The sequence below is a fragment of the Protobothrops mucrosquamatus genome, unplaced genomic scaffold (assembly GCF_001527695.2).
Source record: "Protobothrops mucrosquamatus isolate PMUCROS unplaced genomic scaffold, P.Mucros_1.0 scaffold103, whole genome shotgun sequence".
Classification (NCBI taxonomy): domain Eukaryota; kingdom Metazoa; phylum Chordata; class Lepidosauria; order Squamata; family Viperidae; genus Protobothrops; species Protobothrops mucrosquamatus.
Genome location: NW_015386476.1, coordinates 368,578 through 391,911, shown reverse-complemented (window position 1 = coordinate 391,911; position 23,334 = coordinate 368,578). Strand labels below are relative to the sequence as shown.

Genomic DNA, 23,334 nt, shown 5'->3' with positions numbered 1-23,334 from the left:
AGAAATAATTCAAGGTGACAAACATACCTGATACTCTTTCCTTTTCGTATTTTCCCCATAAGAATCCTGCTGAGGGTGAGTGACTAGCCCCAAAGTCATCCAGTCGGCTTTCATGCCTAAGACAGGACTAGAACTCTCGGTTTCCTGGTTTCTAGCCTGGTACCTTAACCATTGGACCAAGATGTCCTATCTCCAATACACTCATGTATGTATGTATATGTATATGAATGTATGTATATATGCAAATACATACACATACATACACACAAACACACAATCAGATTTGATGTACTTGTACTAAATTTAAAACTAGTATTCCTACATGCATGAGCTTCACATCTTGATGAAAAACGATAATAGGTTGTAATGTTTACATATGTTTTATTTATTTTATTTTTATTTATTTATTGCTACACATCTCTCTATAACCCTGTAGTCTGCCTGGCTATCCATGATCCCTTATCTAAAGAATCCCCATGAGATGAGTTCCTTCATTATATATTTTCTTAGAATTTAATTGAAGTGTGGGAAGCCAGGAAAACTACAGACACTGGAATGTAGAATGATACACCTATTCTTCATTTTGTTTCATCTAAGGTATGCATCAGAATCTTATAACCAAGCATGAATTTTGATGTTTTCTTCTCTTTTTATAATAGTTTGAAAGCAAATTTTAACCATCAAGTTGAGGAGAAACACAAATTGTACATCAATATTTTCATTTTAAGGTTTTTGGTATTTAGTTGTGCTACTATTAAAAAAAGAGCAAGTATAAAAATAATTACATCACAATAGAAGCTAGAATATAGTTCCATTCCTCACTAAAAAATGTTGATATTACCTGGCTCCTTTTTTTAAAAAAAGTAGCTTCATAATTACCTAAATATATTAGAAAACCTGCTTAGCTTGTAGCAAACAAAATTGAGCAAATGTATAAACTCAATATGTAAAGAGAATATCTATTGTTTTTTCCCTTGACAGGCTTTGATTTAGTAAAATGTGAAGATCCTGGAACACCAAACTATGGCTACAGAATCCGTGATGAAGGACATTATACAGAAACAGTGGTTTTATACAGTTGTAATCCAGGCTACACGATGCATGGAAGTAATATTATTACCTGTTTAAGTGGCGATCGAAGAGTTTGGGACAAGCCCTTACCTACTTGCCTAGGTAATAACAAAAATTCACAATATAAATTCAACTTTTGTTTATGGATCAGTATTGCAGTTTTTCTTAATGTTTGAAATAACATATAATTTATCTCAATTACTTCAATTTGTTTTGGTATCCATATTGAAATTAGAGATGTTGAACTATTTCATAAAAATTCTGCTGGTTTTAGTGAATCTCCTTTGCCATTTCTTGAAATTCTGTCAGACTTTATCTTAATAGCTTGAATTTCATTTTATCTTAACTGATATGTTATTTAGCTTGTACTTTACTTTAGTAAAATGCAGTAAAATTTAAAGATATATATATTCAACTGACAATTTTTTATCCAAAGTTTTTATTCAAATTTTACACATCAAAACTGGTTATGTTTTTTATAAACAACAATTCCTAGATATTGAGAAGAAATTAAAGAACACAAGCTACTTCTACCCAACACTTTCAGCCACACAAAACATTTCTTGGTACTAATGCATGGCTCCAATAATACTTACAGAATGGGAAATTATCAGAGAAGTGTAACAAAACCCATCATTTTTTATCATGCCTTTCATTTGACATTGACTTTTACAAATCCCTAAACTTAGTTTAGAAGTTTACTGGCACTCCCACTGAAACGTAAGGGTCTCATTTACAAGGTGGAGATAGGTAGTCACTTTAGAAAATTTTCTGTAATCCTGAATTCTACAAGATCCTAATTTGCCCTGTCCTAAAATCATTAATTGGAATTATTTTAGTCTCTCCTTTCTTTTAATTTTTTGAAACTCAGAGTAGTTCGGCACAAAAACAGTGCCTGAGGACCCACAAAAAGTTATCCAAACAAGTTGTTTGATATTTGCATAAATCCAGTCAGTGATATTTAGAAATTATTATTTATGACTTGAATAAAATAAAATTTATTTAATAAACCTAGTTAAAGCATTGCTTAGTACAATACATGACTACCAATCTGTGTGCAGAAAACCAGGTGAGTGAATAAAGACTAATTTTTACCTCTGTTGCTTTGCTAACTTTAAAAGGGAGTTTTCAAACTTGTAAATGTCTGATCTGACCTCTTATGTATTGGGATTGAGATTAGGAGAGATTGAGAAATGGAGGCATCAAAATTTAAATACATGAATTTAGGAAGAAATAACTCAAGTTGTGATTTAAAGATTCAATACCTCTATCAACACTTAGAGATTGAGAAAGAAACAGAAGGTACAGGAGGGCATATATAATTTAATAGACATGACTGAATGCTGATTGGAAAACTTTATGAGTGGAATGAAGAACTGAAATCTAATGATTATTCAAAAGGAATAAGTCAGATAAAGGAGAACTGCATTATATTTGAAAAAAAACCCTGGAAATCTCTATTGATATCCAAGAATTTGAGCACGAGCGTTTAATTAAGAGTCCCTCTCTGAGGGAGATGGATGGTTTAGAAGTGTGAAAAATAAATTAAAATTAAAAAAGAAAAAAAAAACCAAGATTATTCTGAGTGTCTGCTATAGAATATTAAGTCCCTCTGAATCAGACTTTTAAGGGAGAAGAGTAAAAATGGGAGATTGGGATAAGGTCCCCAAAATTCCTTAGTGGTTTTGCTGGGTCATTTTCTAGAAAGTTGAGAAAAAGGCAAGGGAATCAGAACTCCTGTAACTGTTTCTAAGCAATAAAGAAAAGCTGACTAAAGAGATAAAAGCAATGGAAACTTTGGGAAGAAATAACTTTGTCATATTGGGATTCAAAATCACTACAGAAAAAGAAATTGGAGTATAATTTACATGTGTCCTAGATTTTAAGGGAACCATTTTCACTAAACCTAGGCCAGATTTTATGGCCATAATCCTGAAGACAAAGGGAGCACAGGAGATTTGGGAGCTTCTCAAAGATAAGATACTGGAAGAACAATCACACACCAAATAGGAGGCCGTTTAGAAAATAACTGAATGCAAAGTGAGTTTTTGACTGAGCTAAGCGTTAAAAAGCATATGTAAAGAAGGCAGAAGTTGGATATAATCATCAGAGAATTGTATCAGTAAGAACATAATATCTGCAGGAAAAAAGGTAAAAAAGCTGATGCAGAAAAGAAACTAAGGTTCACCAGGGAACCTAAATCAACAAAGATGAAAACTCTGTGAGAAACAGTTGAAAGCAATGGGTATGTTTAGCCCAGAGAAGAGAAGACTGTGGAGATGGGATTCCTGTCTTTAAGTATCAGAGAACTGTGATGCAGAATATTGAGTAGAATTGTTTAGAGTTACTCCTGAAGATTTGGGGGGGGGGGGGGCAATGGATTCAAAGTACAGATAAGTGGATTTTGGTTGAACGTCTATAAATCTTTCCTAATGGAACAGACTGCTTTGAGAGGTAGTAGATTCCTTCTGTTTAAAGACAGACTGAATTGTGTAGTCATGGATTGCTGCATGGAATAGGGAGTTAGATGTGATGATTTGTAACTTCCCTTCCAAACTATCTATTATATGATTCTGCAAGTGGTGCAGCTTATGTTGGATCTGACATTTTCTCATAAGTGTAAATACTATGTCATGGAGAAGACGGTCTGATTACTTATTAGGTTGAATTTTAATGTATAGTATTTTTGTTTTACGCTACTTGTTAGCACAGCATGAAAATAGTGCTCTTCGGAACAAATGGGGTTCTTCTGGATTGTCACATTCCCTTTAGTCATATGCAGGGCTTTTGTTTGGCAAAGAATCATAAATTTATTCTTTAACAATGCCATTTTATTTATATGTATATCATTTGCATATTAGCAGAAAAACAGTCATATTCTCATTACAGTAAGAACAAGTAGTACAAGAAGAAAATAAATAGTGAAATTAAGTTATAAAAGTCATAAACATGTTCATGCAAATTGCTCACATTCTGGATTTGATACATAAACTTTTTTTAAAAAAAGTTTTTTTTATTTATAATACAATTAAAAAAAATTGAGACATAAACTTGATGAAAATACTTTCACAAGGGTTGTGGGAGTAGAATCTCATATATAGTTTTGATATCTGCAATTGTTTACCATTGTTTGTAGACTGAGTATATAGCTGATATAGAAGACCATTAAAAAAAAGCAAAAACAATAAAATACTGTTTCCTATTCCTATAAGATTCCAGATCTATTAAGAAAGAAACTATTATTTTTGAGTTCATTTGAAGTCCATCATATTTTTTAGAAATAAATCAGGTTACCTTTTGTGGGAATACAAATGGAGTTTTCACATTTCCTGTTTTATTGCAGGAATTTATAACTTAATGCCTGTGGTTCACCAGTCTGCCTGCAATCAGTTCCCTTGATGCTTTCCAAGTTCTCTGCTCCATTGGACTTCATTTCGTTTTAAGTTAATTCTTATAATTGAAAAAAATGAAAAGCTGGCATAGAAGCAAAATGTAAAATTCTGACTTCTTTTTATCTAAAATATGGCTTTGATATCATATGCATTCTCAAAAAATGAAAACGATAGCGGCTTCAAAATAATGCTGCTTGAAAATGTGCATACCTGTCCATAAAAAAAAAAGACAAAAACAAGCTGAGCTATTAAGGAGTATCTTCCAACTGTAGATGTTACAGTGGGAACAACTTCACTAATTTTTTCTCTCTCTTTCTCTCTCTCTCTCTTTTTTTCTCTTTTGTTTTCTCTCTCTCGCATACAAATACCCATACAAACCCATACATAGAGGTATGTAGCTCAGGGTTGAATTATGAAGTCCTTGGTTCTCTCTGAGTTTGGTTCTTTGCTTGCAGATGTTTCATTACCTGACTAAATAACTTCTTCATTGCTAGAAGGCCAAATCCATTCCTTTCTAGCACTGAAGATGTTACCTAGTTGGGTAGTAAAATAACTGCAAGAAAACCAAGCTCCAATGGTACAAGAGATATGTTCTCTCTCTCTCTCTCTCTCTCTTTCTCTCTCTCTCTCTCCCTCCCTCCCTCCCTCCCTCCCTTCTTGTACAAAGAAGCAGCTGGCCTGGAGATGAGAGGAGATGAGGCAGAGAACTGGAGAAAAAAAATACATGTGTAGTCAGTGTCTGTAGTCAGATTACATTAGAAATGTAAATTTTAAACCGTGTCTTAAACTAATAAGGAGAGGGCCAGTATCAGCTCTAATAGCAATTTATTTTACAATAAGGACCTTATCCAGAATCAATTTCATGTTTGATAGATTCATGACAGGATCTACAGAAGGAGTCCCATTTTAGATGTAGACTGTATATATCAAATTGAGTACCTGGAGTACCTTGAATTGGGCTTGGAAAACAATTGGCTACCATTGTAGGTATCACAACATAATGATTATAAGGTGCAACTTGCCAATCATGCTGCAGCATTTTGGACCAATTACAATTTTTTTTTTAGAATGAGGTTGCCAAGGTATATTTCATCAAATCCAGGTTCCTTTCTTCCAGATAGGAATGTAACTAACTAATTAGCCAAATCTGATTAAAAGCTTTCCTTGCCACTGTTATTAAGTGGCTATTCAATATCAGCTCTGGATTAAGGAAGACCCCAGGCTTTATTTTGTAGTCATTGTTAATTGTTTTTAAAGACATTAATTTGACTGAAACCTATAACTACATTTTTAAAGCAGTATTTTTATACACATGGTCCTAAAATATCATTATTTCTAAATAAACATGACTAGCAAATAGGAAGAGTAAAGAGGGGTCTGCAAGTGAAGTTTAGTGAGAAAGTTTAAGTTGATTAGGTGCTGTCAAGTCAGACTCATCCTGGTAACTACATGGACAATTTCTCACCATTTTGTCTTGTCTCCATTAACAACTTGTAGCTCTTCCAAGGACAGTCCTGTAATTTGTTTGATCCCATCCATCTCATTTATCAATTGCCTTCCCTTACTTCTCCTTTCCTCAATCTTGCCAAGCATAGTCAATTTTTTCTAGTTCATTATTCATTCTCATCACAGATCTAAAGTGTGTGAGTTTCTGCTGTCTGATTATTGCCTCAAGGGAGCAGTGAATCTTTATTCGATCCAGGATGAATTATCAGTGCTTCTTGCAGTCTATGGTACTCTTAACAACTTAACTCCAAATCCATATTTGAAGGCATTTATCTTTTCTCATTCTTTTTCAGTGTCAACCCTTCCCACCCATACATTATCATGAAGAATATCCATTGTCTTAAACTATTCTGATCTTTATTGTCATGGAAATAATCTTACCATTCATAAGGCTGTTGAAGATCATTATTATTTTCTTCTTTAGGATTAATCTATCCAACTTTAGTATTCAATTCAAAATAATAGGATCCTCATTTTTTCCCAAGGGCTATAGTTTATGTCTATTATTACCTTTACCTTGTTGGTTTTTACTAGCCAGATTTTTTAAATAAATAATTAAACAGATTTAGAGAAAATTCAAATACTTATCCTTTTCCTACTGGGAAACACCATTCCAAATTGTTCATTGTAAACATTCTTCAGAAGAATTATGAAATATATAGGCATGATTATTAATATATTCCATATTCTGGGATAATCTACACAATAGAATGGCTTACTTTTGTAAATTAAGCAAAGGTAAACCTCATATTGAAAGGCAGTTTGGTGTAGTGATCAAGGCTTCAGATTAAAAACTGAGAAATTATTAGTTTTAGTCCTGCCATAGGCAGGAAGCCAGCTGGATGACCTTGGGCCAGTCGCTTTCTCTCAGCCTTAGGAAGGAAACAATGGCAAACCAATTCTGAAAAATCTTGTGAAGAAAACTGCAGAGATTTGTCCAGGCAGTCTTAAAGAAATGGAAATGATTAAATGGAAGGAAAAAAGCATGCTTTGCTATGCTATTATTTTTATCTTGATCAATACGTATTATTTGGTTTTATGATATCCTTCCTTTTCTGAACCTGCCTGTTCATGTATGGCTCTATTCTTCTTTGTATGAGCTTAAGCAAAATTCTGGGATTTTTTTCTGAGGCATTAGATACTGCAAGAGAATTTCCATTCCAAAGGTGCTTTTTCAAGAGGCAACTGGACTTTCTTGTTTTTCTTTGAAGACATTTCACTTCTCATCCAAGAAGCTTCTTTAGCTCTTCTTCAGATGACTGAGAATCTCCATAGACATACCAGTCCTTTCTAATATTCACATACTTTAGGCATATTTCTTGACGTAGAGTTGTTAACATTTTGCCATCTCTTATATAGTTTTAAATAGTTTCATGGGTATTTCACCTGTAGCAAGTTCTTTCTAACCTATTGGTTGTTGTACCTTTGTACCTCACTCCCCAGTGGAATGAGTTCCTCAAAATATTTTCTTTCCACAAATGTATCTTTTATTTTATAGTCAATTGATTAATTATGTGCCATTAAGATGGTTTCAACTCTTAATGACCACAGAATTGATTTAATAATAATAATAATAATAATAATAATAATAATAATAATAATAATAATAATAATAATAATAATAATAATAATAATAATAATAATAAAGTTGCGAGGGACCTGGAGGTCATCTAGTCCAACCCTCTGCTCAGGCAGGAAACCCTATACCATTTCAGACAAATGGCTATCCAGTCTCTTCTTAAAAACTTCCAGTGCTGGAGCATTCACAGCTTCTGGAGGCAGGTTGTTCCACTGATTAATTGTTCTAACTGTTAGAAAATTTCTCCTTAGTTCTAGGTTGCTTCTCTCTTTGGTTAGTTTCCATCTGTTGCTTCTTGTCCTGCCTTCAAGTGCTTTGGAGAATAGCTTGACTCCCTCTTCTTTGTGGCAGCCCCTGAGATATTGGAACACTGCTATCATGTCCCCCCTCGTCCTTCTCTTCATTAGACTAGACATACCCAATTCCAGCAACCGTTCCTTATATGTTTTAGTCTCCAGTCCCCTGATCATCTTTGTTGCTCTTCTCTGTACTCTATCTAGAGTCTCAACATCTTTTCTCCAGGACATCCATTCTATGACATTTTTTGTAAACGTTTTCACTGTAGTCTATCTGTCTTCCTTTAACTTATGTTTGTTGTATTTTTTTTCCTGTGGTTATGTTAAATATCACAACTCTTCTTTATCTTTAAAACAACTCTTACCTTTTTTTTCTTATTATTTTCTTATATAGTATTTGTGATATTCTTGATTGAGATACCTTTTGTAATCCTTTTCTGCTTTATTATGAAAGATTACATTCAATTATTCTATGCTTTTGTTGTTGCCCAAGGCTTTTATCTAATATTTTGCTTTGGCTTTCATAATAGTTCGTTTTGAAACTCACTTTGATCTTTCATGTTTGAAACTGTAGAGATTCCAAAGTCTCTTTTGCTTAAGTTAAATACAATGCATCTGTTTTTATTTTGATTTTATCTTTTGATTATACGTATATCTAGCTCCAATCTTTCCAGAATATATATTATAGTTCATATTTTGATTTTAACCAGTTTATTTGACATCATAATTTACGTTTTGTTCAACAATCTGCACTTAAAAGTGTCCTGTCTGATAGCACTTTTCCATCTTCTATCACATCATTGCATCCAGATCTATTTGAGAAAGTTTGCTCAATAAGTAGAGGAATGCTTCTAACCTCAGTGAATCTCATTACAGGTAGTTCTCAGTTAACAACTACTTCTTAAATAACCATTTGAAGTTATGACATAGCTGAATGAATGGTACATACAGCTGGTCCTCAAAGTTCAAGCCATCCCAGCATCTTTGCATTGAGATCTGGGTGCTTGGCAACTGGCTTTCACTTATGAGGGTTGCAGTGTCTCATGGTCAAATGATTGCCATTTGTGACCTTCCCTGAAGGCTCCCACAAGTCAAAGGGCAAGCCAGCAGGAAAAGTCACAAATAGCTCAATCTCCTACACCTGGTAGCAGCTACCTCAAGCCTAGTTCTACTTTTGCCATGCCATACCAGCCCATTACACACCGTTGTGCTCCCTCCCTTGCCCCACAGTTGCCACCCAAGACTTGCTTCACTCATGCCATACCACAACAGGCCATCACACACTCTTGTATGCCCCCCCTGCTCCACAAATACCACACCAAGCCTCCCTTTGCTCGCACTATGCTAAACACTCACATGCCCTTGCTCATCCTCTTTCATCCTGTAACAGCCACGTGCCTGCCTGCCAGCCTGCTCACAAGTTGTTTGACACATGCAACTTACTTCTAATTTCCCCAGTGAATGTTTGCACATTGGAAGCCAACCAAAAGTTGGGAGGAGATCCTGACTTAATTGCCCAATAAACTTGCTTAATGATGGCAATGGGAACTGCTGGGGTTGCCATAACTAAGCAATGCAGTCACATGATGTATTTTACAACTTCTTTGCTTAGTGGTCCTAATTAACATTGTTAACTGAGGGCTACCTATATCTGGCTTTCATAAGTTTGAACCATGTTTTTCCAACTTATTTAGCAGCAATACAAAATTGAATTTTCATTTGCCATCTATTGTGTTTGATTTAGAAGTTTGTTCTCTTGTGTGAGTTAGTTTCTTCATGTCTGCAGAGTTCCACCTGTACTTAACTTGGATGTTATGGATTGCCCTTAATCCATATTTTCTATTTTCACCATATCAAGAAATTCCAGGAGCTCCCTCTTGCACTCCAGAGTTTCCAGTCCCACAATGACCAACAGTGTCAGAATGACTTCAGTTACCAAACCCACATAATGTCAAGTAATAATCCTTTGAGAGTAAAAAAAAAAATAGTAATAGTGTCCTTCGTCAAGATCTTTTCTTAGGGTAACATGCTGAATGTGCTAATTAGTTTTATTGGCAACAATATGGAATTCTTTTGCTATTGCCTTTTTCTGAGAAGTTTTGATTTGTTGTTATTATTGTTGAATTTCTCATCTAGTCTGTAGTTGTGATATTTCTTCCAGGTCTTCCATCCAAATACTAATCTGTTCTATTCCAAAAGACCCAGAAAACCACAACAAATTTTCTTTCTAAGTTGGTGATTTGACAAGCTTGAGAGTTTAGAGTGTAACGAGAAGAAATCAGAAATTACTGTTAGTGCTGTAAGAATCAAAAGTGGCAAGTAGATAGAACTTTGCAAACGTCCTTGTGGCACCTTTTATGATTAAAACATTTCTTCCTTACAGCAAGTTCTTGTATTATTGCTTCCTTACAGGAAGAGCTTGTATTATTAGTTTAGCAGAAAGTGGCAATTTCCTTCCTTCTATGAAAATCTTGTCATGTAATTTCATAATAGGTTGAATTTTGCAGTGAATTCAGCATCTAGAAGAACTTGCCAGAACTTGGAAGCTAAGCCAGATCAGACTTGTCTAATACTTGGATGAAGGAACCACAGGGCAATTCCAGGACTATTAGCTAGGCTGTGAAGTTCACAAAACATCCTTAAAGAAGACAAGGACAGAACGCTTTTCAGAACAAATAAGAGTCAAGTTCAAACTGAGACAGTCTTTTATGTTTTACACATATTCTCTTTTCACAGTCACAGGGTTATGGGAGGAGATATGGAGACTGTTAAATCAACTATGATACATAATTACAATATCAAATACTTTACAATCTGAACCTGTTCCCTTAAAAAAAAAGTATTATTTCCTTTATTTTCAGCCGAATGTGGTGGACGAATTCATGCTGCTACTTCTGGTCGTATCCTTTCTCCAGGTTATCCAGCTCCATATGACAACAATCTGCACTGCACTTGGATTATAGAAGCAGACCCTGGGAGAACAATTAGGTATGCATTTTGTCAACAAATTAAAACATATTAACAATATGTTTTATTGTTAATATGCGGATTAGACAGAATCACCACCAGATGGATCCGTAGCTGGCTGACCGGCCGTACTCAGCGTGTGGTACTCAATGGAACCACATCTACATGGAGGGAAGTGTGTAGTGGGGTGCCCCAGGGCTCTGTTCCGGGCCCAGTGCTGTTCAACATGTTCATCAACGATTTGATGAGGGGATAGATGGGGAACTCATCAAATTTGCAGATGACACCAAGCTGGCAGGAATAATAGCCAACACTCCAGAAGACAGGGTTAAGATATAGGAGGATCTGGACAGACATGAACACTGGGCACTATCTAACAAAATGAAATTCAATGGTGAAAAAAGTAAGGTTCTACATTTAGGCAAGAAAAACCAAATGTACAGGTATAGTATAGGGGGTACCTTGCTCAATACTAGTAACTGTGAGAGGGATCTCGGAGTCCTAGTGGACAATCATTTAAATATGAGCCAGCAGTGTGCTGCGGCTGCCCAAAAAAACCAACACAGTGCTAGGCTGCATTAACAGAGGGATAGAATCAAGATCATGTGAAGTATTAATACCACTTTACAATGCCTTGGTAAGGCCACACTTGGAATACTGCATCCAGTTTTGGTCACCACGATGTAAAAAAGATGTTGAGACTCTAGAAAGAGTACAGAGAAGAGCAACAAAGATGATTAGGGGACTGGAGGCTAAAGCATATAAGGAACGGCTGCTGGAATTGGGTATGTCTAGTTTAATGAAGAAAAAGACGAGGGGGGACATGATAGCAGTGTTCCAATATCTCAGGGGCTGCCACAAAGAAGAGGGAGTCAAGCTATTTTTCAAAGTGCCTGAAGGCAGGACAAGAAGCAATGGATGGAAACTAACCAAAGAGAGAAGCAACCTAGAACTAAGGAGAAACCTCCTGACAGTTAGAACAATTAACCAGTGGAACAATCTGCCTCCAGAAGCAGTGAATGCTCCAACACTGGAAGTTTTTAGGAAGAAACTGGACAGCCATTTGTCCGAAATGGTATAGGGTTACCTGCCTGAGCAGGGGGTTGGACTTGATGACCTCCAAGGTCCCTTCCAACTTTATTATTATTATTATAATTAATTATTATGTAGTTTTATGCATAGAGCAAAATAAGTGATTAATGTACATTTCCTAAATCATGGATTGATACTGATGAATCTTAATGAACCTAAGGGAAGATAATTGACATAAACAGTTCTAGATAGAACCAATGTGGTATCCTGGTTATGGAGCTGAATGAGATGAGCTGACATGTGGATCAATCGCATTCTCCTTAGACGAACCCATTTTGTAGGGTTATTGTTTTTGGGAGAAACAGGATGAGGGAGCAAGACAGAGGGACCTTGAGGTCCTATTCAAAAGATAATATAAAATATAAATAAATAATAAGTTATAGAATTCAGATTCAGTAAATTAATTTAGGATCGTGCTTCAAATCATTGTATCAATAAAGAAATCCATAAGATTAAACTATATAGTTAAGCAATTATATTCTTCCAGAGTCCGACCTTTCTTTTTGTTTTGATTTTAAACTGCAAAGGAAGAAAAGAGAGGAGGGGATACATGAATGCTGAATCTAATTTTAATGGCATCACTAGAAGTAAAAAGCAGTATCAGAGCTGACCAACATAATAATCTTGTTATGGTTACTTATGCAATACATTGCAATCATTATAAAGTACATTTTCACAGCAAGGAAAGTGCGCATATTTCAGCTGAAGGAGAGACAGAAAAGCACAGAAAGCATTTTGGATGTAATTTCTAAGAAATGAACAGAAAAGATACAAATTGGAAATTACTAGAAAGTTAATAAGTTGTTAAAGTTTAGCTAGTATGGTGTGAAATATTTATTTAATTAATTCAATTATTTAATTATATTATGTTTAATTTGTATCTTTAATTCTAAAATGTTACTACTGTACAGCCAGCAACTGTGACTATTTCAATAAAAGCATAATCCCCTGGAAATTTTACAGCAGATGTCTTTAAAAAAAACACTATGATCACTTTTTAATAGTGAATTATGCAGTATGGATCTGGTGGACTTTTTTTAATTAAGGTAGTCTGTGTCCTGATTTGTTGCAGGTTTATGGATATCAGCATCATGTTCCAATGTCCACATTCTGACATGTAACAGATTACGTATTTAACCGTAGTATTATATGATGCCTAAAAGAAGTAATTCTAAGACCGCCAGAGTAGATCTTAGCAAATAACCCAATCTGTGATTATTAGGCTAACTTATATTGCATGTTCCTTTTTCATTTCCAGTCTGCATTTTATTGTTTTTGATACTGAGGTGGGTCATGACATCCTCAAAGTCTGGGATGGTCCCATTGAAAGCAACATTTTGCTGAAAGAGTGGAGTGGTTCAGCTCTTCCTGAAGACATTTACAGCACTTTCAATTCACTGACCTTACAATTTGACAGTGACTTCTTTATCAGCAAATCTGGCTTTTCTATCCAGTTTTCAAGTAGGTGAACTTGTATTATCCTTACATACTTCTTGGTTGCTTTTTGTGAAAATAGATTTTATAGTGATAATGTTCCAGAGTCTCTTTATGGGCAAAGCCGGTGTTTAAGTCCTTTATCCACAAAAACTCACTAGATGACTTTGGCCCAGCAATTCTCTCTCAACCCAACCTCTATCTCACAGCTTGTTGTTATGCAGATAGAATAAAGCAAGATCACCATGCAAATATGAGATGATTTGTTGTTCTTGTTCTTTTTCTTGTCATTATTATTGAATTCAGTAACCCAAACCCTGTCTTTAATATTTAGCAACAAGGCATTGTTTAATTAATTATTAGAAACAGAACGTAGGTGGTGTTGATTTCAGACTTCTGGGATGCTGCCATTAGTCTTCTGATTGGATTTCCTCCTTTGTTTTGCTGTAGATTTCTTAGCAGGGGCCTATGTAAAGTTGGATGGGTTAATGAGGAAGGTGGAGTGCTAGGGCAAAGCGGCAATTATTAAGCACATGGCTCAGGGCTGAAAAATAATTATGGTCTCACAGCTGTGTATCAGCCCACCTATCTTCCTTGAAAATAAGCTACTGCTGTTTTTGTTTGGGGGATTTTTTTAAAAAACATCTTTATAAGGAATTTTCATAAGGAATTGAGAGCCAATGTAGTCTAGTACTTAAGTTGCTAGCCTAGAAACTAGGATACCATGAGTTCTAGTCCTCCTTTAGCCATGAAATCTGATTGGGTAACCTTGGGCCAGCCTTTCTCTCTCAGCCCAAGGTGTGTTGGATATGTTCACCCCCTTAAATTATTTTTTTAAAAATAATAAGGGTGGGACAAATAAATAAAAAGTAAATAAAACATTTAAAATTAATCTGTTGGACTACATATCTGTCCCATGTTCTGTTTTCTGATGGAGGGAGGAGGTCTACAAACTAGATTATACTCACAGGCACACACACTCACACACATACACACTGAGATTGATGTCTTCTATGATGACATATTTATGTTATCTATTTGCATATACGCAAGTTGTTTTGATATGCTTTGTTGTCTGCCATTAAATACACAAACAGAGAAGATTTACTAGAGAAATGCAAATGTCTTCTAATCACAAAATGTTTGGACCCCATCAAAGAGCCATTGTCTTGTCTGAGCAGCACAGCATGTAAAACACTATGAGGACATGAACTGACTGGTGTGATTATGTTAATTGTTATCAGCCTAACACTTTTCATTAAAACTTAATTACCATTTAATCATGTCTAAAAGGATATAAAATGGAGTTCAGCATGCATCCCTGACCTTTACTCTGCAGGGTTAAATGTATTTAAGCTAGTTATTAGAAATCTTATTAGAAACTGAGGTACTGGCTAAATATCACCTATCAAAGCATGGAAATGTTGCTAGGTATAGGTAGGTATTAAATTTCCATTAGCCACAGAAGATTTCTGGTCTTAAAATATTCAAGCTCCTATCGTTAATTTGTTGCAAGTTAATTGACAGACTTTTATTTTGCTGATTTGCACCTTCCACTCTCTCCTCCTACCACCACTTTCTGAACCAAGAGATCCATGGTTTATGACTGCAATTGGGACTGCAATTTCAGCATAGGTTGTGATGGTCATACATTGAGGCACCCACATAACTAGACCCAATATCCTAACCTTTTTATGAAAGTTGTTAAGCGAATCACATGGTTGCAAGTGCAAAGCCATTCTCTCAAATGGTTGGCATTTTGCCAGAAACCAGCACAAAATACTGGAAACCAGCAAAAAAAAAAATGCAAATTGCAGTCATGTGACCCTGAGATGTTGCAACCAGTGAACCAAGCACTCCAAAAAGCAGTCAAGTCATCATTTAAAATATATTCCTGTTGCTGTTGCCAGGAAAGATGTTGGAAAGAATTCTAGAAGCCATGCTGTGCTTGATGTTCTACCTTTTTTAAGTAGGTATTGAATGACTTTTATTACAAAATTGTCATTTGTCTCCCATCTGGTAGGCATTAATAAACATAGACCATGAAATGCACGGAATAGGTCTCAACACTCTAAAACTATAGTTTTGCAGGTGAGATTGGTAGATACAAAAATATAATTAATACTGTGATATCTTGAACAATGAATCAGAATATGAAATAGCCATAAAATGTCTAGCCAAGTAATATTTAAATCATCAGCACACTAAGCAGCCAACAGACCCCAAGGACAGAGAGGCAAGTACTTAATGATAGCATATACAGCAGGGGTGTCAAACTGCCGGCCCATGGGCCGGACACATCATCCAGAAGCCATGCCCATCCCATTGCCGGCAATGGCAAAACCGGCCCGATATGTTGCGCGACGTCACATGATGTCGCGAGTTTGACATGTCTGATATACAGTATATGATGAATTCACTATGTACATGGCATCATTGTGGTTTGCTTCAGTGTCAGTAAATAGTAGGGATACCTTTGGAAAATATGATTTTTTAAAAAATATATATTTTCCTATTATAGTTTATGACATAAAATAAAGTCTAATCCAAACATTGGGCAATTTTAGATGTAACATTCCTATCTTTGTAAACCATGGTTTATAAAGTTATGAGAATAGTTTTGCCTCTTCACTTTATCCTCCATGTTCTGGCTTTGAACCTGAGGTACTGGCTAAATATTACCTATTAAAGCATGGAAATGTTGCTAGGTGTAGGTAGGTATTAAATTTCCATTAGCCATAGAAGATTTCTGGTCTTAAAATATTCAAGCTCCTATCATTAATTCATTGCCAGTTTATTGACATTTACCTTTCCAGGGAAAAAATAAAATCAAAGAAAGGCTATGTCCAGTCAGCCTTGCTTTCTGCACCATGATTTTTCTTTATTGTTTTGGTTATTTGTGGAATGGCAGCATGCAGTCCATACATCTTATGCCTGCTCAGTATTTATTTCAAACACACTGAGATTATTTTCCAGCATTCAATCTCTCCATCTCTTTTCCTTATAGAGATAATTGGAAGAAAATCAAGTCTAATATGATGTATTAGAGCAGGCAGTTTCCTAGAAAAGCAATCCTACCTAATAACTTTCCTTCCAAACTTAGACAAATAATGGTATACGATGCTGGTGTTATAAAATGTGTGATGCAATACAAAGTCTTCAATATTCAAAACATGTCTCTCTAATACATTTCGTTTCATGATTTCTTTGCAGCATCAGTTGCATCTACTTGTAATGATCCTGGGACCCCACAGAATGGAAGTAGATATGGAGACAGCAGAGAGCCTGGAGATACAATCACCTTCCAGTGTGACCCAGGGTATCAACTACAAGGAGAGGATAAAATTACTTGTGTACAACTGAACAATCGATTCTTTTGGCAGCCTGATGCACCAACATGTCTAGGTATTGAGATGAAATGTTGGGCACCTTTGAGTTAAATTCAAGTATACTCCCTCATGATATTCTCAGTGGTCATTCAGGGTGATACTACATTTCGTGCATTAGCTATGAATTTCACAACTTATTTATGAGAAGCGATAAACTTCTATTAAATACTGATAAACTACAACTTGTTCATAGATAGCTTATTTGTGTTCTTAAAATCTCAATTTCCTTTGATTGGGTACTCTGGATATGAGTTTCCTGGAGTATGCATCTGATTACAATATATATTCTAGCTTAAGAAGACAGTAAAACCTGGATTTAATTCTTTAATTCTTTCTTGCAACTCTTGAGAGCTGACAATCTGTCATCCTATCTCAAATAGCAATACACTACCAAAATCTGGGACATACGCCATCTGATCAACAGAAGATCCCAGAGCTTCAAATATTAACTTACAATGATATATAACTGAATGCATAAAGGTTGCACCTATTGCATGGCAGCTTTTAATGTAAACTTCAGCAATGTGCAATTTTGGTAGGGTTGAGTTGTAGTCTTTGTTGGTATTTCTTTTTACCCTAATCCAGAATGGTTTTATTAACAATGTACAGTTGGCGTCAGCTTTAAGACATGCCCATAATACTTCTGAAATAGGAAACTGGTTAAAGTATTGTTAGATTTCTTGTAAATTATTTTCTCAAAATATAGAAATTGTTAGGGCAAATTAATATTCACATTTTGTTTAGCTAAATAGGGGACATGCCTGAGAATCTTGGAAGTAGTGACAGAGAAGAGCAGACTGAAAGGAGAACTTGAACAATTGTGCTACATTCTAGTGCAGGCATGTCAAACTCACGACGTCACGTGATGTATCACAACTTTTCCCCCATTGCTGGCAATGGGGTGGGTGCAGTTTCAGCGTGATGCATCCGGCCCGCAGGCCAGCAATTTGACATGCCTGTTTTAGTGACTAAGCTGATAGATATAGTAGATCAGGGATGTTAAACTAGTGGCCAGTGGGCCGGATGCATCACTTTCAGGCCACGCCCACCCTGGCTCTGCAAAGGCAAAAAATAACACAATACGTCATGATACATCTCATGATGCGATCGAGTTTGACACCCATGCAGTAATCATTACAAAGCCTAATTAGAAATAGGCAGAAACAATAGATTGTCTCTGACTTCATTTGCAGAAACCCAGCCAACCTTTTAGCTATGAACCAAATGACATGGTCTTTGGTAGAACCAGCTGGTGCATTAGTACAACTGAGGTCCATTATGAGCAATTTGCATCACTTATTATGATTTTTTTTAATCCAGATTCAAGCTGGTCTTCATACCATTTTGGGAAATGCTATTCCTGAGCTCTTGTCCACCATTTAAATATCTGTTTGGATTAATATAACTGCTTGCCATAATTCATGTAACTGGTCTTTTTGCCTATAAGATTCCTACTTAGCATGCTCAGGGTTCCTGGATTCCACCCTGCCAGCCTTTCCTGAAATCATAAGTTTTCCTATCAGAAAAAAATGCCTACCACCTTAAAGAGCTTAAAGAGCTGTTACTGAGATCCTTGCATTAAGAAGTTACAAACTCAACTACCTTGAATATTTATTTGCTTTTTTCCAACATCCCATATTTAGCCAAGGTGAAGCAAAAGTCAGTGATACCGCATACCCAGGGATTCTTAGAAGAAACAGGTTATCTGTTTCTTTTTCTCTATGGGGACTTATTTTCTGTTAATCCTGGACTGGGTATTTAGAAAGCCTCAGAATATTTTTAAATTCTGAAGAATTTGATTTGGGAGGTCAAACTGTTACTGCAATGGACAAGATGAATTTTTTGATGATTTGATAAGGATTGGATTTCCACATTTGGAGATGTCCTCGTATGAACTAGGATGCCAGAAGATGTTTTAAATCAACCGTTTAAATTAACAGCTTCATAGCTTAAATTACAGTCTTTCAGGATCCAGAATGATCTCTTGCTGGAAAATATTAGAAGAATTTTGAGATTTTGTTAGAATAAAAACCTAGAGAAGAAGTATGTTGTTATGTTTGACCCAGTTTTTTTAAGATAATAACACCATGGGTTGACTACTATTGTTACGCTAATGAAAATTATAAATGTTAATTCCTACTGTTTACAAGAACCCCAATTTTAAATGTATGATTTAAAATTTAGTTCTTTACCTGACAGGGAACTGTGCAATGTTCCCCTTGTTTCTAATCATAGTTTTATTAAAGATTATAATTACAACATCAAAGACTAATACAAATTAAAAATAGAATAAATAGAAAAAGTAGAAGGGGCAGAAAAAAGGAAAGAATAGAGAATAGAAAAGGAAGAACAGAAATAATAAAGAAGAAGAAATACATAACAAAGTGTCTTTCCACTTTCATAAGGGGTGAAGTGGTATATTTCATAACAAGTATAAACAAGTTTAGTAACTTCCCATCTTATCAAATACAACAAAAGATCTCTTCTTCCCATATCCCTTCTCTTACCTTTAAGCAAATTGATTAAGCATTGTCATTTCAGCATAGATTAATACCAAATTGGTCTGCTTCTATACCGATATAATAGATGCTTCATAACTAGCCCCTCCTCTTTCTTCAGGTTTTAGGTAATGCATATGAAATGGTTCTGTTACTGTTGTTACTTACATTTTCCTTTGAAGGATCATTTTCCAACCGATTTTATTATTTTTATATCGGTTTTATTTTCTTCATTATCTCATATAATTGATCTGTCTCTATCACCTCAGAACGTAATAGACATTCTCATTGTTGCTTGGAGATCTAGATGTAGATATTTGAATAGAGAAAGACAGGGGGGGGGAAGAATAAGTGAGAGAAATCTGCAGATTATGTTAGCTGTTTACTCTGACAATTTAGACTGTAATCCTTTGACAGCTGGGGAAATATCCCAAGGAGCACAGGCTTCTTCTTTGTGTCCCTCTAAATCAGGAAAAGATTCTGTCTTGGATAGGGAAATTCTGCATAGTACTTTGCCTCTCACCTTCTTTAAGGCTACATAGCTTGTGCTTTCCAACTTTGTGAAAGTCTAATCTTGTAAAGCTGCAAAGGAGAATAAACAGGATTTCGGTCCTTTGACAAAGAGACTGGATCCAAAGGCCACTCTCTGTTCTTGCTTTCTGCTATGCTGTCCAATGCAGCAAACATTTAGACAAGGCTGAGAATTAGCCTAAATTCAACATCTCTTTTTGAACATAGTAGAATAGAAACTATTTTTCCAGATATATACAAAAGGGCAGGTAGATGCAAACATCTCTCCATTCTGCTCTTTTCCTCTCCCAGTCTTTATCCAGTCAAGCAGAGAAATGTCTGGAGGCTCTAACTTCATTATTGGGCTGCTTTATTAAATGAACTTCACATGCCTAAGGGAAGAACTTTCGTACTGGAGAATAAATACTGTACTTACACATTTCTTTATATAAGAGGTTTTCATTGTACTTACAATTGTTGTGATAAATACTTGAAAATAAGGTGTCAGAAAGAAATGTATAAGAACCTAAATTATTTTGACAGTTTCCAGTCCTCAGTTTTGACATGTGATCATTTTTATTTTCTTATTCTCTCCTGTGTGACAGCTGCATGTGGTGGAAATCTTACAGGTCCAGCAGGTGTTATTTTATCACCAAACTATCCACAGCCGTATCCTCCAGGGAAGGAATGTGACTGGAGAATAAAAGTAAACCCTGATTTTGTCATTGCTTTGATATTCAGAAGGTATTATGTTTTTTTTTTTCTTTAAGAATGTCACATTCAAAAATTGCACAATATACTAGTGAGCCTAGCTAATTACTTTTTAAAACTATGCCATAGGCAGGGCTGAATAATGGAGGTCTGAATTTTTAAGAAGTATTTGGGGTGTGTTTTGTTATTTTTATAGCATGCCACCTTTAGGGCATAAATATTGTAATTTTCAGGATTGCCCATTTTAATATGGTGAAAAACTATCTTAAGAGTGTTCAACAATAATAATCGGGGGAGGGGCATGCTGAAAAAATGAAATTTGGAAGCTAATTGCTGCCTATCTATGCCTTACATCTACATCGGTGCTTCATGACACATAAAACAAATAATGACATGAGAAAAATATATGAGTCACTAAAGGATCCATCTAATCTTATGTTCATCAGAAGGCATATGGTTTCTGCCTCTCTCTACTTTTTTCCTGTGATCAAATTATAGTAGTGCCTGATATATCCTATCTCGTATAGTGTCAGAGAGAAAAAAAACAATTATGTTAAAGAAAGCTGTCATAATTTGAAAGTGCTAATGCAATAGCTGGATTCAATAGTTTAATTTTCCACTTAACTCCTTTCATAATCCCAGATGCAAAAACTAATATTTTAATAAGGTTCTATAAACAATTCATTGCATGACCAAAATGAAACCTCATGTAAACATACTAAAATTTCTAAACTAAGCCTGGTTTTGTGTAGTGGAATTTCTTACTTTCTTACATGATTATATGGCTGAATTAAGTAAATTCATTAATTAAACTTATAAAAATAAAAAACTTACCATATACTTGTGATGTGAAAAACAGTATATTGAAATATTTTATAAATAGTCTAATTTACACTGATAAACCACTATCAGAACACGAGCTAGAAAACTGCATGGATATGATCACCAGGAGACAAGTTCAATATAATCTTAGTTTAATTCATAATTTTTACTTGATTATCAAGGAGCGCGATGGCTCATGTGGTTAGGATGCTGGCTTGGAAGTTAGCAAGCCCGTGTTTGAGACCTGAGTGCTGTGTGGGGTGGGGTGAGCTCTCGTCATTCCTCCGGCTCCTGCCAGAGCAATGAAAGGAGCACCTAAATGGGTATCCCCCGGGCAACAGTTATGTCACTGGCTAATCTTTTCAACCTGGAGGTGCCTCAGTGCTTCTGACAAATGCAATGCGACTTGATTACCAAGTAGATGCTGCACCAAGGGCAGATTCTGTCCAGCTTTAGCTAGTGTGCCACCTGTGGCTCTTTTTGATGTGGGACATCTCTTATCCCTTATGCCCTCATTACCTCAAAACTGGATCACTGCAATATGCTCCATTTGAACTGCATTTGAAGATTATCCAGAAACTTCATCTGTAGTGAAATATGGCAGCCCACATGCTACTGGGTAGAAGCCATTTTAACAGCTTAGCCCTATATTTTGTTCATTACATTGGTTACCTGTATGTTTCTGAGTACAATTCAAAGTCCTGGTTTTGAGTTATAACATTGAATTATGTTACTAATAGGAACTTTTTTCTCCAAGGAGAATCTGCCTACTGATTTGTGGTCAGCTGGAGAATTGAGGTGCATACTCCCTTTTTCTTCAGATGTTAGAGGAGTAGGGGCTAAGCAATCTCATCCTTCTTGTGCTATTCTTTAGGTCTAGACAGCCCCTAAGTATTTAGAGTTTATGAATGCAACAAAAATGCTGCTATTTCATTAGGCTTTTAGAGCAAGGTGCCTTTCAAAGTGAGATTTTTTTAAGGACATTTGATTGATTGTTTATATTTATTTATTTGTTCAATATATATGGCAACCCAATTCAAAATGAGTCTGGACAGTTTACAGCAGGGGTCCCCAACCCCCAGTCCATGGACCAGTACTGGTCCGTAGCATGCTAGCAACCAGTCTGCACAAACAAGCAAAGCCCCATTCTTGGGATGCAGACAGCACACAAAACCATGCCCCCTCTGGTCTGCGAAAAAACCTCTCTTCATGGAACCGGTCCCTGGTGCCCAAAAGGTTGGGGACCTCTGGTTTACAAGTAGTACTTTAACAACTGCCTCCTTCATAGTTATAAGTTAATGAAAAAGTAACTTTATAACCAATCTTCACATTCATGACTTTTCAGGTCTGTAAAGCAAAGATCAAAAACAATGTCACAGTTTCATTTAGTGACTGCTTCACCTAACAATTTGTCAGTCCCAATTTTGGTCATTAAATGAGAAGTACCTGTGCAAAAATTGAAAAACAAGATAAAAATATCAACCTCAACTATTTTTTTTGCATTTTTATTTTGTTTATCATATGCAAAGTGATAACAGAAGATCCATAATAATCCTTCAAATATTCCCAGTTGAAGGGGAACAACTTTTTTTCTCCTCAATTCCCAGTGATTGACTATTTTCTTCTTCAATTAAATCAACCAGTTAATGGGTAACAGTTGCAGTATTAAAAAAAATCAAAAACCAAAACATTACTTAACAATGTTAATTAGGATATCATTCATAAATGCATGCATGTGTTTTATATATAGTATTGACTATATAAACCCTATATGTCTACCCCAAAGTATTTTTTTTTTAATTGAAATGGTTGTATTCCCAAGTCACTACCTATAAAATCAAAGGTTTAAAGCACAAGAAATATTCTGGAAAATATTTATCAGCCCTTCTCCATCAAAACCTCATATTATTTTATCTGGACTTAAATAAATTTTATCTGATTAGCTATTAATCTGTCTGAGTAGTTTGCATCCATGAGGGACCATGCCCTGGAAACTGTTACAACTACTTTCCGTGAAATGTATTTCAAATATTTGTGCATATTTTAAAGAAAATAGTGTCTACTGGT

At 35.5% G+C, this 23,334-nt stretch overlaps 1 protein-coding gene across 1 annotated transcript in view; it reads left to right on the top strand.

Annotated features, from left to right (window-relative positions):
• Positions 1 to 23,334, top strand: part of LOC107284570 (CUB and sushi domain-containing protein 1) — a 478,687-nt gene that overhangs the window by 316,168 nt on the left and 139,185 nt on the right. Inside the window, exons 21-25 of the mRNA XM_029283474.1 lie at positions 982 to 1,173; positions 10,706 to 10,832; positions 13,162 to 13,364; positions 16,551 to 16,742; positions 20,340 to 20,478. Coding sequence (XP_029139307.1) covers positions 982 to 1,173; positions 10,706 to 10,832; positions 13,162 to 13,364; positions 16,551 to 16,742; positions 20,340 to 20,478 — 853 coding nt within the window. The remainder of the gene's footprint in view (positions 1 to 981; positions 1,174 to 10,705; positions 10,833 to 13,161; positions 13,365 to 16,550; positions 16,743 to 20,339; positions 20,479 to 23,334) is intronic.